General features: G+C 33.2%; 1 protein-coding gene across 5 annotated transcripts in view; it reads right to left on the bottom strand.

Moving 5' to 3' along the window:
- The window catches only part of LOC118181053 (uncharacterized), a 112,090-nt gene that overhangs the window by 72,532 nt on the left and 19,716 nt on the right, over positions 1 to 19,842 (bottom strand). For all 5 annotated transcript variants that reach the window (XM_035350128.2, XM_035350131.2, XM_035350130.2 and 2 more), the window contains exon 2: positions 8,024 to 8,173. In XM_035350128.2, coding sequence (XP_035206019.1) covers positions 8,024 to 8,173 — 150 coding nt within the window. The remainder of the gene's footprint in view (positions 1 to 8,023; positions 8,174 to 19,842) is intronic.

Here is a 19,842-nt window from a genome sequence, read left to right as displayed (position 1 = left end):
GCACATTGTTCGCATTAATAAATATTTATTAAGTATTAAATTTAGTTTCATTTAGTGTAATAAAAGTTTACTAAACAAGCAGATTTGGCTCCCAATTTTTTTAAAAAATGTTGTAATATTTATATTTGGCTCTTTGGCTAATAAGTTTGCTGACCACTGGTATAAGCTAAGCTAAAATTATCTAATTCAGTTAATGTTGCAGATTGAATTGTTCCTTAATCTTCGAATTGGATTCGGCGTATTATTTTTTGCAGACTGTTAGAGCAATTTTATAAAAGTAAGCTTGAACTTTCGATTCTGTCAAAAAGAATTTCCGTTTCTGGAGCTACCAAAGGATCTACAAAGCGAAAGCATGTTTGGATGTTCATCAAACAAAAAGTGGAATTCCTGCAAAAAATGGATAAAGGCATATCCTTTGTTTCTCTAATCATTCCGAAATCTGTCTATCAATTTCATGCTGCTCTGCGGGAAGGGAGGGACGTAGAGGCGCACAATGAACCGGAAGTTGATCTGTCAGCACTATCCTTATCTTCAGGGCAGATGTTTTTATTCTTTCGGTTTATAATTCCTTACTAAATGTACTGTTTCATCTCGATGTATTCCATCTTTGATATGATTTAAATCAAATTCCTCATCATTATAAATATCACGAATACACATCAAATAGTTTTCTGGTTGCAATTTTCTAATTTCGACTATGCGTAATGTGTGCTTTACGCATGCGAGAGTTGAAAGAAATGTTTAATAAACAAACAAATATAAAGCTTTTTTTTTTTTTTTTTTGTTGTTGTTGTTAATTTTGATACCCTTTAGATCAGGGATGTCAAACTCATAGGTACACTTGGGCCAAACAAACAAGGTTTAACTTTAGGCGGGCTGCAAAAAAAAAAAAAAAAAAAAAAAAAATATCAATATTCATAGAAACGTAGATTTATTTCGAATAATACAATAATAAACATATATATATATATATATTTCTATAGAAAAGAACAAGAAAAATTTAATGTTTACGTCCTGATACTTGACATCTCTTTTCTGCTATTATCTTTCCTATTTCGGGAGAAATTTTGTTTGCAGTGATAACTTTCAACGCTGACCCAAGGTGAGCATCATTAATACGGTTTCTAATAGGAGACTTATTACCTTTCATGACTGAAAATAACTGCTCGCACCAATAAGTGCTACCAAACATGGAAATAATTTCATATGCGAATTTTCGAGTATTTTCAAACCTGGCTGGTAAATATTTGTAAAATTCAGGCACGCCCACTTCAATGAATTTTGCTTTCAAATTTGAGTTGCATTGAATCTCGATCACTTCCATTTGCATATGGCTGGGTACTGAGTCAATACTTATTGATAAAATCGAAGAAAACAAAAAAAATTTGTCTTCGAGGGAACTAAAATCATTAAACCTCGTTTCAAATTCAGATGTTAAATTTGAAATTTTGTCTGCATATTTTTGATACGAACAAGTATCATCTAAACTTGATTTGTTCATGCTGCACGTCAGGAAGTGCGTCAAATCTTCATTTTTAAGTTGTTTTTCCCAAAGAACTAGTTGACATTTGAATGCTTTAATTATGTCAAACATGTTCGTAATGATATGATCTTTTCCTTGTAACGATAAATTTAAATCGGTTAAGTGTTTGGTTATATCAACCAGAAAAGATAAATCTTGTATCCATATTGGATCGTAAAACAAACTTACGTCTAGATTTTTCGTTTTTAAAAACTGACATATTTCTTCTTTCAAATCCCAGAATTGTTTGAGAATCTTGGAGCAAGATAACCAACGTACCTCGGTATAGTAGGACAAACCCGAATATTCACTATCTAACTCACTTAAGAAAGCAGTGAATTGACGCTGATTTAAACCTCGAGATCTTATAAAATGTATAACTTTTTTTATATATGACAAAACATTCTCCATATTTATTACTTTCGTGCATAGAACTTCTTGATGTATAATACAATGCATATGATGAATGTTTGAACCATGAATTTCACTAAGTTTTTTTCTTAGTAATGCTATGAAGCCCTTGTTTTTCCCGGTCATTGATGGAGCACCATCTGTAGCTACAGAATTTAATTTTGCCAAAGGTAGATTGTATTTCTGCAGAAGTCCAAAAACACAAGTAAATATATCTTCTCCTGTGGTAGTACCAGGCATCAGTATTAGTTCCAGTAATTCCTCAACAATGTTAAAATTCTTGTCACGAGAACGAAGAAAAACTGCTAATTTAGCTTTGATACTAATGTCCGTGCTCTCGTCACAGGCAATGGAGAAACTTATGATTTTACTAGATGATTTTGCTTTGATCTGATCACTTAAATTCAATCACTAAATCAGTAACTCTTTCTGCAACTGTATTTTGAGACAATGAAATTGATTGAAAAGCCTTCACATTTCCAGGGCAAACAATTTCTCCAGCTTTCATTAGGCATTCCTTGATGAAATCACCGTCAGTAAAAGGCTTCGAATGTTTAGCTATCAACTCGGACAAGACGTAGCTTGCATGTACCGCCGCTTCACTTTCTTGCAATACTTTAATAAACATGGACTATTGCTTTTTCACTCCTAACTTGAGCTCTTTCAAGTTTTCTTCTCTCATTAATCCTTCGTAATTGTTATATTTCGATTTGTGTTGTTCGTAATGACGTTTAATATTATATAACTTTAGTACATTAATAGTATTATTACATATCAAGCAGATTATTTTATCTTTTATTTCACAGCAAAAATATTCTAATTCCCATTTTACTTGAAATATTCTATGTTCGTCAGCGATTTTTCGTTTAATTTTACTACCACTTGGTTTTGATATAGACATACTGAATACAAAGGGCTGGAATAAACACAGTTAACATTAAAAAGTTAACAAAAATTTATTCTTTCCACAAGAGATAAATCAAAATGCTGAAATATTTCTTCAAAAATATTCTAACAATATCACAAAATGTCAAATGTTTAGCAAAAATCAATTCAAAACAGAGAAACTAACTCTATCTCACAGCGAAATCGCTACAAATCTATCACAGCATTAAGTAAACAAACAGTTCGCTAGAACTACAGCTACTACTGAGATGAGTTGTTTGTTCTCGGCTTTTGTAAGCTTTATAATTAATTTCTCAAATATACTGGAAACATCTATAAATATCTGGATTTTTGTGGATGGCAACAGCAATTACGAGGTATTTATTTATTAGATATTAAATGCACGCGCTGTTCTATTTTTAACCTTCCAACGCAGCTGTCTTTTCAAAAATCGTCTGCGTTGCTAAGGCAACATGAAGCAAATCTAATTACAATTCTAAATAAAAAAAAACTAAATAAATAACTATGAAATCCGTAACAATATGAATTAAGTAATAAATAATAATAAAGCAAAGTGCATCGTACAAAACTATGATTGGAAAACTGAGACCATGAGTTCGGCCACATTCGGCTATCGGGGGATGAATGCAAATTCTGAGTGCACATGTCCCCCAAAAGCCGAAGGTAGCTGAACGCAAGCTACTCACACGCATTTGTAATTTAAGTAGTGTGTGTGTCAGCTCGCTATGAGTAATCTAACAACACTGAATAAATTATCGTTAATTACTTAGCAGTAAACATTTCATTTTTTTCTTCGTCGATATGTTATTTTATCATTATATATTACTATTTGCTGATATATTGGCCGGGCCACAAAAATATTTGTTGTGGGCCGCATGCGGCCCGTGGGCAGCGAGTTTGACATCCTTGCTTTAGATCATAATTGCTCTTTATTTCATAAATTAGTTTAAATATTTTTAATTTTATAATTTCTGCATGCCATCTTAGCAGATTTAAACTGATGATCTATAAACCGGAAAAACCAATAATCCGGAATCACTGAAGTCCCGACGAGTCCGGATTAAAGACTCTTGACTGTACTATTAATCGTGATTGTGTATATAAAACAAGAAGTGGTTGTAATGTATATCAACCATTCAAATATGATAGTTATGTAATGCAGTGATTCCTATGACTCTTCCAAAAGAAGGGAGATGTTACATATATGTGACAACACGGTAGTTGCTTGTTGAACTGAAGTGAAGTAATCGCCAGTTGATGTTGGTTTGTAATAAACAATGTGCTATGTGATCCTGTAGTAATATCACTTATTTACTGTGCAAGTAATATTAATATGAATATAACAAATGTTTTGTCACCGGTCATGGTGCCACTTTTCTGCCAGTAGGTGTTTGAAAGTGGCATGTAGGATCGTCAGTAAGGAGAGAACTCGCAATGAAAACAAACCCGAAATAAATTACTCGGAAGCTAAATTTCTAATATCCTGAAGTAAAATTGCATATATTTTACAGAAATTTAAATTGTGGGTAGTTTTTTCTCCAATCAATAAAATTTCGAGTTCCATACTTAAGGATCCCATCCCAGATATGAATTCCTAGGGCACTTATAAGATTTCTTGCCAGTGTGGTTTAAATTACATTGATAAACTAAAAGAGCCTTAAAATTTTACATTAAAGAACATGAGGCATACGAGGAAAAAGAAAACACAGAAGTCTTTTGTTCTTCAAGATTGTTGATCCAAAAATCCCTCTTTCCATTTTTCTGCATCCAAAATTATTCAAAAAATATCTTCCATTGGTGAATTAGATTTTTAAGAGGCATTTCACATTAAAAAAAAAAAAAATCTGTTCTAGTTAACGACCCTAATTGCAATTCAAGCTTTGCCTTCAGCCTTTAACTGCTTCTCTTCCAATTTTTTTTTAATTGCAAAAAATCATCACATTTTTTTATTTTATTATTGAATACAAGGAAACAACTCTCTGGCAAATAAAAAAAAAGTTAAATATCAGTCTTTGTATGATAGATTTTTACACAAGGGACAACATAAAGTGACACCTGACAGTCTGTACGCTAGTATAAGGTCTCTTTTCTTAATGGCTTACCTCTGGAATCTCTTTTACGGAAGCACAGAGTACACTGTCTTGTTGGATTTGATTTTTTTTTCAGTAGCAGGAATAATATCTGGAAGATGTCCGCCTCTTCATAATCACCATCTGAAAAATCATTGCTTTCGATATCTTGCATCATTGCCATTATCTTACTGTTTTCAATGCAACTATCCTTCTTTATACATTATTAATTCTCAAGCTGCGGGTCAATAACCAGTCCTGCCAAAAGAACCGCGAAACCAACAAAACTTGGTAAACTGCCAATCAAAGCTGAATATTTCCTTTCATTTCCTCCAGGCCGAGTAAAACAAATCGTACTGACAAATTCTGCTTTGCACGAGTTTTCTCAGGATAATAATTAACTGCAATATATATATATATATATATATATAATTCCTCAAGCGCTTCTCTGATTATGCCGAGTTATCTTAAAAAAGTTTGTGGCTTTGAGCTCCAGATTATAGATCATTCCGGACAATGGACGTCTGGATTACAGACTTTGTACTGCATTTGTTTGGTGGTCATTTTAATTTAAATTATAAAAAATATGTTCAATATTACAAAAATCAAAGTTTATATGAAAATATTTTGTCATAAACATATAATCTTCCATATTCTTCAAAACTACTCCACTATAATGCACAAAATAAAAATCACAAATTTTTTTATTCCTATCTGCTCTATATTTTTTTAATTTCCATCTATTGTATCTGAGTATCACTACTCCAAAATGTAATCCCTAATTATGTCTCAGGCAGTACTTTCTCTACATATTTTTCATTGCTACACCTGGATATACTTCTGCTTATTCTAAAAGATAGTAATCCATGTATTGCAGTGAGTGAAATTTAATTGAACTTAAAAGTAGTTTTTGTAAAATAGTCCGAGAACTGGGGGGAACGAGTCATAACTCGCAATAAGGAAAGAACAAAAAAGAAGTTTTTTCCCCCTTTTCACGCATTATCACTGCCTTTGGAGAAACAAAGGAAAAGTTTTCACCACACACACTGACCTTGCATTTTCTGCTTTCAAAGCAAACAAAATTACCCAGATCAAAATAAATAATTCATTATTATTCTTACTTCCTTTTGAACGACGATCCCCGGAATTTCCGGGTATCGAAGTTCAAAATCCCCGGAATTCCAGGGTTTCCCTGGAGCACAAACACCCCTGCATTTAAGGCTATTTGAATTAAGAATAACTTGTTATTCACGTAAACCCAGAACCAGTGCCAGGGCTCGTAAGGCGGCACTGGGTCGCAGAATTTAGGACCCACAGAGACTGCATCAGGCAGTAAGATATCTAGCGCCAGCCCTCAATAAGGCGTAAGTATATGAGGGAATTTATTTATTCAGAGCTCTGATAAGCTTTAAGCATGTGCAAGAAATAGACATAAGTATAATAAACAACTAAACTAATAAAATTCAATCTTAACTGTCTCAGTGTGCGATAGAAGCAAGATAAAATTTAACGGAACAACATGTCATTAGTTGCCAAGCTTATGATGCATAGCCAAATATGTATAGTGAACGATAGCTAAATTTTAATGATAGCAGCCGCTAATTTTAAAGGTTTTCGGATATCGCAAAGCAAAGGTGAAATTTTCCAATTAGCGGATATCGTAAAGAAATGTGGAGATGTGGTTATACATGAAGATGATATAAAAGAAGTTTTCATTGTGACGACAATGCTTCTCAATCACCAATCAAATAATGAACGGCAAAATCTGTAGTACGGTTCTAGATCCAGAAAATACCGCTACCGATAGTGAAGAAAGTGACAGAGATGTTACTGAAAACAAAACTATTCTGCTTGACAAGTTAGTCCGAATTCTCGACACAGCAGTTACAGGACGTCAACAATGTAACTCAACAAGAGATTATGTCTGTCTACAGAATTAAAGAGAAAGTATTAGCATAAAAACTGGAGCAGCTTAACAACTTACATTGAAAGAAATGTTTAATAAGGTAAACAAATAAATATTATGCTTTTTTTGTAAATTTTGATACCCTTTAGATCATAAATACTTTATTATTTCATAAATTTTATAATTTCTACATAATTTCATAAATTTTTTAATTTTATAATTTCTACATGCCATCTTACAAGATTTAAAATGATGTTCTAATGTCCGAAAAAATTCCCAAATCCAGAATCGCGAAGTCCCGACGAGTCTGGATTTTGAACTTTGTACTGTATTAGGATACTCCGTTCCAGCTATATAAGTCCCCATGCATATTATAAACAGGATATTACAAGGGCAAAAGGGGAGGGAAAATTAATAGCCGAGAGGAGAGGTAAAGGAAAGATGATAGATCACAGGAGTTCCAGATCATGAAATCCATCTCAATAAGATGATCCCCTAAAGGGCTGAAGCACCTCGGGATTGCAACACTCATACTCACAAAAATATGAGCCCCTGCGGGGAAAAAAGTCCATGTAGTCCACTTGCTTAGCTACTAGGAACCAATCTAGGATGACTAACAGTATCCGTAAGAATGGGATGTACAACCAATCCACCTTTTTTTTTTTTTTTTTAAGTAGGCTTCTTTTCTTATGTATATGTGTGCGCAGTTTTCATGAGATTCCTGCTGTGTGGTTCTTAAAATCTCTTCCATTCATATACGAGATATTAACTTTTTTTTCAAGTTTAGCAAACATACACACACACACACACAGAAAACAAAGAAGGGTTGGCTATACAGAATATTTCCAGAAGTAGTTACTTAGCTAAAAATTATTAAGGCAAGTGCCAACTAAAGAACTATCATATTCACAGTTGATAATTACTAATTTGACAAAGATAAGCAACAAAGGCAAATTAGCAAAAAGGAAAAGAAAAATCAAATTATTAACAGTCTGCATATTTAAAGTTTTGGAGAAGTAGGAAAGATTCTTACACAGCAATAAGAAAAGCAAGAAATTTGCAAAATAGAAGTCATTACACTTCTTTAATAAATGCACACTGTTTTAGAAACAACATATAAAGAATTTACTGATAAATAGTAATCTGTAATAATATCAAGTAAGTAAATGTAAACTGTCATTAAAACACTGAAATTTATAAGTAGCTTACCAAATGCTTGCAGTTTTCCAGAATGAAAATCATCTAGAAGTTTTAGAAGTCCCTGTTCCATCTGTCGCACTTCTGTAATGTCTGTCAAAAACGTATGTTGCTCGCATGACCGACCACACTGCACCTCAGATGGCTTAGATTTATTTGTGCCTATCAAAACAAATTAGAAATTAGTTTCAGCTAAACATTTTTCACTACATAATTTTAAACACTGCAATTCAAACACTTGATATTCAAATGCTTCAGTAAAAATTTAAAAAAACACAAAAATGTTTTGAAATTCAAAAATATTTGTCATGATCATGTTATATTTTTAAATTTTAAAAATCAGTTTCATAAAAATTATGCAAATTTCCCACTTCATATACTTATATTTAACAGAAAGAAAGAAAGAAAGAAAAAAAAAAAATACAAAGTAAAAAGCAGCTCAGGACCTAATTAATTGTATGCTAAGCAGCAACAAGTGGGAATAATGCAAAATAAATAATATATTTAAAATTCATCTCATATTCAATTCTGAATAAATATATACAAAAACCAAAAAAGAACACCCCTTTTCCCCCAAAAAAATGTTTCAAAAAATGTTTATTGAATTTCAAATTTACATAAATAGCTTATTTAGTTTTAGCATTAATTTTCAATTTAGGATAAATTACTGAATTAGTTGTAGAATATTACTTTACTTGAAAAGTTTTAAACTAATATCATGATTTGCAATACACAAACCACCATTTGTTAAACCCAGCCACTTAAAACCCAATTATGTTTGGAAGTAATTTTAATAAGCAGCAGGTACTGTATATCCTAGAACCGTTGATTTCAAAAAATGGCACTGGCTTATATGCAATAGGTTTGGTTTGATTGATTTTTTAATGGCACAAAACCTCGAGGGTTATTATGCGCCAGACAAATGGTGAATAAAATTCAAGATGCAGAAACACACTGTATTAAATAAATTGATGAAATGAACCGGAAATGCTGATGAAGGCGTGGAGAAATGACTTTGAAAAATGCTCTAGCAACAGGTAGAGCAGGATAAAATGTAATTCAAATCATATGGTAAAAAGAGATGTCTTAAAAATCTTATGAGGTTGATGTGAGGGTTTCTTCCAACAAGATCTGTTAAGTTAACATTCGTAAAGTTAAAATAAAATTCACGTTTCTGACTAAAAGCAGGACAGCAGGTTAAAATGTGATTGACTGAAATGGGAACGTTGCAAGTGCTATAAATAGGCTCATTATCTCCTTTCAAGAGATACTGATGTGTCAGTCTGCAATGACCAATTCGTAGGCGAGTCAATGGTACATCCTCCTTTCGATTCCCTCTCGATGCCCAAAACTCCAAATTGGGTTTTACCTGCCTTAATTCGATCAGAGTTTGGCATTCCCAGAGTTCTTGCCACCTGGACAAGACCTTTGTTCTGATGTAATTCCGTATGTCTGTAAAAGTGGCATCATTTTCTGAGGTAATATCAGCAGATTTTGCTGCGATATTGGCGAGTTCATTGCTTTTGATGCCAGCATGCCCAGGCACCCAGCAGTACGCAATATAATAACCTGCGTTTCTCAAACGGAGGTGTGCCTTTAAAATTTCTAATACCAAAGGGTGGCTGGTAGTTGTATTTATTGATTCAAGAGCAGTCAGAGAGTCAGAGTAGATGATGAACTTTCTGCTATTCTGCCTAGAGATAAAGATTAAGGAATTCAAAATGGCAAAAGTTTCCACAGTAAAGACAGATGCAGCCTTATGAAGTTTGCTACTCTTTATTTCTTTATTACAAACAAAAGCTGCCCCGACATGATCATGATTCTTTGAGCTATCAGTAAAAATTGCTTTGTAGTTAGAATAACTGCTTCTATGCTCTAGGAAAATTTGTAGATATTGGACATCATCGGTACTGCTCTGGAAATGGAATTAATTTTCAGGCTGAAAAGAGTGACACTAAGCACTGAACCTTGTGGTACACCTTCTTGTTATACAAATACTTGAGAAAGCAACGAACCAATCTTGACTTGGAAAGTGTGGTCCTTCAGAAAGTTTGGAATGATGATGGGTAAATTACCTTGCAATCCAGTGCTGTAAAAGTCATGAAGAGTTCCATGCCACCAAGTTCTATCATATGCCTTTTCCATGTCGAAGAAGATAGATACTACATAATTTCTTTTCACAAATGCATTGCGTACTGTGGTTTCTAAAATTGGCATTATCAAGTGAAGATCTTCCCTAACGGAAACCACTTTGGTAAGGCAATAGGAAATGATTAGTCTCCAGATAGTAGGTGAGATGGTGATTTACCATTTTTTCCATGATGTTGCAAAGGCAGCTAGTGAGCGCGATGGGGCGATAATTTAAAGGATTTTTCGGGTCCTTGCCGGGTTTTACTATAGGGATAACAAAGGCCCTGCACCAGGCAGTAGGAAAAATTTGTTCCTTTCATATCTTATTATACAGAGCAAGAAGGACCACTAGAGATTCATAGGGCAGGTGCTTTATCATCAGATAACTTATGCCATCAGGACCAGGGCAAGTCCTATCAGTGCGAGATATTACATTTCTTAATTCAAACATGGTGAGATCTTTATTATAACATTCTGCATTAGGATTTGAAAAGTCAATTTGAATACTTTCCAAGCGCATCTTTGTGGCCAGAAACTCTTTTGAGTAATTGCTAGTGCCAGAGACAGCAGCAAATGTATCACCTAAAGCATCAGCTATTTCTTCTCTAGTGCTAACCAACTTTCCATCTTTTTCTAGAACAGTAAAGGAATAATCATTATAGAGTCCAGAGGCTTTGCGGACTCTTTCCCAAACCTGTTTGCTAGACATTGAGGAGGTAATAGTGGACACGTAGGCTGCACATGATTTTCTCTGACTTTGCCGGCTCACTTTCCTTGCATTCGCCTTAGCTTTTTTAAAGGCAAGAAGATTTTCCAGTGTTGGGTATCGGAGAAAGATACGCCAAGCTTTCTTTTGCTCTCTTGAAGTTTTATGACAATCATTGTTCCACCAGGGATTAGGGAACTTTGGGAACTTTGTCAAGGACTTCGGAATACAGAGTTCAGCAGCTTGTACAATAGTATCAGAGATCATTTTTACTGCAGTATTAATGTCCACATCGTTGACCATTTCTTCAGTCAGCACAGCACAAGATTCAAAAAGATCCCAATCAGCTTTATTGTAAAGTAAGCGTGGTTGTCTTGATAACTTTGAATTCCCTGTAATATTTACAGTGACTGGTAAGTGGTCACTATCGTAGAGATTCTTCCCTACACTGAAAGAGCAGAAAGGTAGTAGAGATGGAGAACAAAAAACCAGATCAACTGCATGAAAGGTTCTAGTCGACTGATGAAAATAAGTGTATTCTCCATTATTAAGGAGACAAATAAAGTGATCTTCCATTAATTGTTCGATCTGCCGGCCCCTTGAATTAGTGTCCCTACTTCCCCATAATGTACTATGGGCATTGAAGTCACCTAAAAGCAATAAAGGTTCTGTGAACTGCTCTATTATTCTGTCCAACTCTCATTGATCAATAGTAGGTTCCAGGAATAAAGAAAGATATAACACATGTTTCAAACCAATTTATCTTTTTTGAATTATTTTTTGATGAACTGTTCGTGCTTCATATTGTTACTGAAACTAACCGTTTTGTAGACGAGTATATGAACCAACACCTTGCAAACAAAAAATCAAGAACAAAATCATGGCATTCAACTAATTCAGAAGAAATATGTTTTTTTAGGCATACTGATTTTACAAGGTATAACACTGAAACCTGATATTACACTTTACTGGTCTAAAAAATGAATTGATTGAAACTCCATTTTAGGGATCTTTTTTATTATAAAAACATCATTTTTATTATACTTTTACTCAAAACATTAAATTTTGTGCATTCATTTTTTTCTTTTATTCTTTTGTGATAGTAAACAGTTTTTAAAAACTTGCACTTATTTTCCCCCTAATAAATCGCATAACTATGCGTGCCTGTGTGAATACTGTGGCACTGGGAAATGAATCTTGTATGTTTTCCGCTGCAGTTAAGGGGTTAATACAAGATGAGTTTCATATAGCAACCAGTATCCGCTCCACTGATTTCCCATTTTTCTAACCAATCCAAGAACATATTTTAAAATTTAATTCTTTGATCATCTACCGAATGTGTTAATCGATTCTTGAAAAACATCAGGTTTATGTTCACCCTGATACAAAGATTTTACATTAACTATGTGCCACCAGGTGCTCATAATTCGAATGTATTCAGCAGTTTGTTTCCAGTCTTGAATGTCATATATATGACCAGCAATACAAAGACCTTCAGCCACTTTCAAATTAAACAACTAAAAGAGCTAGTTTAACATCTTGTCTTTCTAGATTGTTTGGATACAATGACTTAGTAGTCAGACTCGGAGCATATTTCACAATACTGCTGTATTCAATTTCATGAAGTTTCTTTAAGCACAATAAAGATGCTGGTTTTAAAATTTCTGCAGATTTCATTTCTGGTGTTTCAGGAAAGTCTGGAAAATATATGCATTGCCCTAAATTCTTTTGATTCAGCCAATTATTGCGAACACATTTAAGTTTATGAACACTGTCAATTATATAAAACAATGGTCGAATAGGTATACAATACTAATTTCTGGAGAATTAGCAAAATATGAAAGTGCATGTCTGTTTACAGCATTATTATCTGTAACAACACATATTACACAAAAACCTAAATTTTCTAAACCTTTTATTATTTTCATAATATATCCATGCAAAAATTGCGCTGATAATGATTTTACTGAGACAATACTTATAACATCTTTATATGAAAATCTAATACTGTGCAGCATAAAAACACAAGCAGAATTAGCAGCTTTTTCACAATTATATGCCATTCCTATTATATTTCCACCTTTGAAACCTAAGAATGGCTTAATGTGAATTTCGTCAACCATTAAAGTGACATATTTATCGTTTTCGTCTAAAGAGCGGATTTTTTCCTTAGCATAATTCAGGAAATTTTCAGGAGTTTGCTTCACTTTAGAATCAACATCATACTCAGAACACAATCTTTTCAGTACAGAAGAATGTGGCAAAGTAACATATGCACTATTTCTTAAAAATTTATAGCAATGTGGAGAGATTGAAAACATCAAACTTAATAATATTAACAGATCACAACTATACCTATTATTATTTTTATGCAAAAGGAATAATGACAGCTGCTCAAATATAAACTGAACTACTTTCTTTTTATGTTCAGGAGCATTTTTTTCTAATTCACAAAGAAGGCCTAATAATAAATTTTTAAAGCTGCTTTCATTATTATCGCCTTTCATTTTTGCAACTTCTTTAAGCAATAAACAGAGATTATGCACATTATTAATTTTTTAAAGGAATTCATGGTTACTAATTTTTGTTAATGGAATATCTCTAAAATATGTTTTCACTTGCAGATCATCATGGATAACAACTGATGCAGAAATAAAAGGAGCAGATTCTGTGCTTATCTGTAGGGAAAATATACTATTTTCTTTAATCACAATATCATCAGGTATCTTAACATTTTTTAGACATGATGAAAGCTCACTCAGATTACTTTAACAGTATTTATTTTCATATATTTGCTGTTTTGTTATGTTTTTAGGTATTGCTGCTTCAAGTTGCTCATTTTCCCTTCTCTCTTTTTTTCTTCAGTGGCTCTTCACGAGATGATTTTGTTGAAGACAAATATTTGGGACAAGCACTGAAAATTGAAGGAACAGCATTTTCTTTCAATCGTACTTGTTTTAATGGAACTTCCATTTTCTTCCCCGTTTTTTCACCATAGTATTCAGAAACACGCTGAAAATCTTTCTCATGAAATTGTAATTCACAGACCTAAAGCCCCACAAATGTAAACAAAGACCTAATTACTAATTTTAAAGTAATAAAAGTAGGATTTCTAGTAATGCAATTTATATTTTAACAAAACCATAAGCATATTTATTGCTTTAACAGTTTTTTTAGCAAAACTTTTGATAGCAAAATATATTAAATATTAAGTTAAATAATTTCATTTTCTGCCATATACATATGAAGTTGAAAGTTCCAAGATATAAAATTAATCAATAAGTAAAAAATTGGAGATTTTAAAAAGTGAATATTTATATACAATACAATACATAATTATACTAATTGATATGTGATTACACAATATTATACATAATGTATACTATAGAAATGAAATTCCTTAATACTAATGTATTCATTCTTTTAAATACAGAAGCAAATACCTTAATAAATTTAAAGGCTTTAGTGTAGAATTGGGTGGACCTTCGATTAGAATTTTTTTTTTCTTTTAATTTTGGTGATAAAACCTCATCTCTGGTTACCATGATAGTTTTAACTTTGTTTTAGCTTCCTGATTTTTTTTAATGAAAATAGATTGATGTGAACATAGACAAATTTAAGGCAATGCGCAATGCCTAGTTTGTGCAATTCTGGGATGTTTTTTTAAGTGAAAACAGATCGATGTGTACATGGGCACAGTTTGTGCAATTCTTTGACTCTTTGTTTTGGTTTTGTGTAGTGGCCATCTTGAAATTGTGCCTTCCTGGCGCCGATCTTGGCATCAAAAAAGAATCGCCAAAAAATAAGGGTCACCCAATTGTAAACTTTTACCAATTTAAATTTCAAGTTAGGCTTCACTTACCCGAGAATACTTTGAAATGGTAAAATTTCCTCGCGGTATCGATTTTAACCATCTGTGTAATACATCTTGTTGCTTAGGAAATCTATATACTGACACTTAAGGACCATCAGTATAATTTCCTCCGCATAATGGCACACAGCACTTTTAAAGGCATAATGGAAATCGGAAAAAAATATCAATAATAAATTAAGCAGATTTGGTTCACTAACGAGCCTTCTCATGACCAAAGGTGAAATTCCCCTAACTTGCTAATGTTATCTAGATGGCCTTGGTTTAGGGACTCTTTCGCACCCCATCGAGAAGGCCAACAGTTTGTGACGTCACTAAACTATGAGCCTTCAGAAGGGAGGCTTGTGTTTAAGAAGGTGTTGTTAGTATGCATGGTTTCATTTGACATGCCACCACCACAGGTGCTGGTGCCACTATTGTATAAGACACACCCAGTTTTTAGACATGAAATTTTTAAAGACAATGTGCATTTTAGAGTAATATGGTGTATATAAAGGCTCATTATCAACTTAGTTACTTAATTTTTTTCTATAAGTCTCAGTTAGTGAAGTCTAAAACTACAGGATTTCACAAGGAAAAATATTATTAAAGACTGATAATAAGAAAGGAGAGACATCTGCATGATGGCATAAGAGCTTCAGTACGAGTGTCTTAGTAAGTAATTAATTTTATGTAAAGCTATAACTGAAACAGAATGAAATTTCACTAAAAATTACATTAACCATACACATTAAACTGCATCAACAACACATGCAATTATTTTAAGTTACATACAGTACAAAGTCTGAAATCTAGACGAGAAATCCCAGATTAGACAGAATGATCTAAAATCCGGATCTCAAAACCACCGACAACTTATTTTTTCATTCTTTTTTTCCATTACGCATGTGCATTTAATTCTCCCCTCAGCGCAAAATAAAACATCTGGAGAGTACCGATTCTTAATTTTACTTCGACACTAAATAAAATGCCCTTTTATTGAAGAAACAATCATTTTAGCATAAATTTGTACAATCAGTAATTTGGCTCCATTGCTGCGTATCTGCTTTGGCACACATCTCAAACCAAAACATTCCACATATATACATCGTTGATCTAACACCAACCTGGCGAATCATTATTTATTATACTTTCCTTTCATCACCGCATGTTTATCAAAGCATGACAACTTGAGTAATGACTCATGTAGCAAAGCCTAAACAATTTTTTATGTTAGTAATTGAGTAATAAATGAGTATGGTAACCTTTTATGTTGACATTACGCTTGGCGATGATTACAGATTTAAGTTAATTGCACGAAAAAATGTTGATGAGGAAAAATTTAACAAAAATTTCTTGCCATAGGCTAAAAATAAATTCTGTTAATGATACCCATAGACCCAAAGATTACGTTTAGTATATGTGGGAATTTATTTATTCAGAACTCTGATAAGCCTTAAGCATGTGCAAGAAATAGACATAAGTACAATAAATAACGGTAAAAGTATAGTTTAGGGTACCCCTTGGCGAAACTTGGCAATTTTTGGCGGTACATGGATACCGATTTTGTGCAATTCTTTGACCCGTTATTTTGGCTTGCAAAGCGGCGATTTTTGCGCCAAAATAACAAGACAAACAATTGCACAAACTTGGTGTCCATGTACACTTCGACTTATTTTCACTTAAAAAAAATCCCCGAATTGCACAAAAATGGCATTGCGCACCCCTTCGACTTTATCCATGTACACGTCGACCTATTTTCACTTAAAAAAAATCCTCGAATTGCACAAAAATGGCATTGCGCACTCTTTTAATATTATCCATGTACATGTCGACCTATTTTCACTTTAAAAAAAAAATCCCAGAATTGCACAAACTTGCATTGCGCACTCATACACATCGATATATTTTAACTTAAAAAATCAGAGGAGCACCAAATTCTACAATATACGCGAACAAAAAACACATAATCTCAATAAAATACATTTTAAACCAAACAACAAAATAACATAAAAAAGGAAAAACATGTTGTACATTTAAGCACTATCAAAAGCAAATATTCACTTACCATGATTTTGGAGTTCGCTTTGTACACACAGAGCCACGTAAAAATCAAAATATCAATTATACTCAAATGAAGTTTTTCAAACCAGGTACTCTTTCTGATCGACCGCTTCACATAGTGACCATCGGAACCTTTCTTCCTACACACCCATTCAAATCCATCTAAACAGTTTTTACGTTCGACTAGACGCATATCCTTCCTACATACAGGACACTTATAATGGCTACTAAGTAAACCTTCATTTACACACCAGTCAATTAAAGCTCTTTTCCCCTTTCGCTCCAAATCGTACAGAAACTTCAAATTAATCTTACTACGCTCGGCTATTCTACCGTCTAAAGAATGAAACCAACACACACCACAAAAACGCTTACAAAACATCGCATGATTCAAAATTTCCCAGAATCATTCACCCGATTACGTCACAAATAGGGTTTCCATAACATTCAAATACTTAGGCTACCATAAATGAAACAACAACTTGGCGATAAATCAAACAACAACTTCGCCATAATACAAGGGGTACCTTAAAGTCTACTCTACCCTAAATAACTAAACTAATACAATTCAAGCTTAATTGTCTCAGTGCATTATTGAAGCAAGATAAAATTTAACTGAACAACTTGTCGTTAGTCGCCAAGCTCGTGATTCATAGCCAAACATGTATAGTGAAGGATAGCTAAATTTGATGATGATAGCTGCTAATTTTAAAGATTTTCGGATATCGCAAAACAAAGGTAAAATTTTCCAATGAACCCTTTCAGGACGGGCGTCCCATATACGCATTCCCTAAGAATGTCTCTTACAGCCGGGCGTCCCATCCACGCATCGCTAGATATTGCATTCAGAGGACGGGTGATGCGTATACGTATTTTAAGCTGGAACGTTTTTCTGAAGGCCACTAGATGGCATCCTACGTCCATTACTTTTGCAATGAACACATTTTAGGTTAATGACCTTGAGTTTGATATATTCTGCTTGACTTTGGTATTTTACTCATCAACTCTTGCGAGAGTGGGTGGGGAGGGAAAGCGTAAATAGAGGTGAGCTCTTTAAATCGCTGCGTGCTAATGAAAACATTTGCGTGGCTGATTTATATCCAATTCCCTTTTTATTCTATTTTTTCCTTTTAGGGTTAGCATGTGGAGTATTGTTATGTTTTGCATTGCCTTCAGTTATGTTTCCGTTTCTTCTCTTTTTATTTCATAAAGCCTCACCTCCAGTCTATTATGGTGGGAAGGCGCTATTTATCAGAGGAAGAAGACCCTCGTATGGTCAATGAACCATTTATTAATGCAGATGAGAGTGATGATTCATTTTCTAAAGAGTTAGAAAGTGACATTTTTTCTAAGAGTTAGAAAGTGATACTTCTCTATGCTTCGAGATTTACCACAGTCTTCATTTTAAATTTTGTTACTTCTTACTGTAAATAGTCTTTATTGTGTTGTTTTATTAATTTTAAACTTTACTGATGGATATCGCAAAACAAAGGTGAAACTTTCCAATTAACAGATTTTGTAAAGAAATGTGGAGAAGTGGTAATAAATAAACATGATATAAAAGAAGTTTTTCATTGTGATGACAATGCTTCTCAATCATTAATCAATTAATGAATGGCGAAATCCATAGTATGTTTCTAGATCCAGAAAATACTGCTACCGATAGTGAAGAAGTGACAAAGAAGTTACTGAAAACGAGAAAATTTCAATTGACAAGTTAGTTGGAACTCTCAAAACAGCAGCTACACGATTTCAACAATATATAACTAACCAAGAGATTATGTCTGTCTGCAGAATTAAAGAAAAAGTATTAGCAGAAAAAACGAAGCAACTTACTCAACTTACATTGAAAGAAATGTTTAATAAGGTAAACAAATAAATATTAAGCTTTTTTTTTTTTTTTTTTGTAAATTTTGATACCCTTTAGATCATAAATACTTCCTTATTTCATAAATCACGATTTCATATTTTTAATTTTATAATTTCTGCATGCCATCTTATTAGATTTAAAGTGATGATCTAATATCTGGAAAAATCCCTAATCCGGAATCGCCGTAGTCCCGACGAGTCCCGATTTCGGACTTTGTACTGTATATATTCAAACATTTGGGTAAAGCAAAATAAGACAGACAGAGATTCTTAATTTCTTTATGAATCCCCAGATAAGACAACATCCAATATTTTAGTTAACTATTTATTATGAATTTAATAATTTATTAAATGTTTATTCATATCTTCATATTTTATTGATTTTAATTATTTAAACTATTACCGTATTTGACGGCATATAAGACGCACTTTTTTTCCTAAATTTGGTCTCAAAAAAGTTACCTGCGTCTTATACGTGAAGGACACAGGTGACAGGTGAATGCTGGGCCCGGACGGCTTAATATGACAAATTGTCGGAGACAAATGATGGGTGTCGTCCGGTACCGTCACCACCGGAAAAACAAGGCCTCGTCACTGCGATCGTGACGTCACTAGTAGCGGGTAAAGGAATAAACGGGCTCGCAGCTTCTAGGCAGCGCGAATTTTCTTCAAAAATTAGAAATTTCATTTTTTATTCCCCAAAGTAAAAAATAATGTAAGTAAATAAAATTCTTCAAAAAATTTAAGTTCAGGTGAATTTTCGCTGTATGCATGAATATTTCAAAGGGCATTTAAAAGACTGACACATAATGGTTTTCATACATTTTACCACCGTTAGCCAACAAATTCATTTTGATTTTACTGTAAGAACGACAATATGTACATTATTTTTCCCTTGAATGACAAGAACATCTGCTTTCAACTTTGTTTATATTAGCGCCGTAACGAAGTTTGCTTGCTGTATGTTTAAAATCTATGGTTAAATCTAAATCAAAATATGCATATAGATGAAACAAATTCATGTCCTTAGACATAATCATAACAAGAAAAATCTGCAAGCAATAGATCATCTAATGTAAGTTTTACATTATGGTGGTGATGATATGGAAAACTCAGATATTTAATTAGCTATATTTTTTCTGACTAAAATTTAATCATTTTCTTACATGAAATATTATACAGAATAGCAAAAATATATTTTATTGATTTAAT

Source organism: Stegodyphus dumicola, chromosome X1 (assembly GCF_044657685.1).
Source record: "Stegodyphus dumicola isolate Sdum_Otavi_A_Nest chromosome X1, ASM4465768v1".
In the NCBI taxonomy this organism is placed as follows: Eukaryota; Metazoa; Arthropoda; class Arachnida; order Araneae; family Eresidae; genus Stegodyphus; species Stegodyphus dumicola.
The sequence above is the reverse complement of the archived record's forward strand: the minus strand, read 5'-3'. Positions and strand labels throughout refer to the sequence as shown.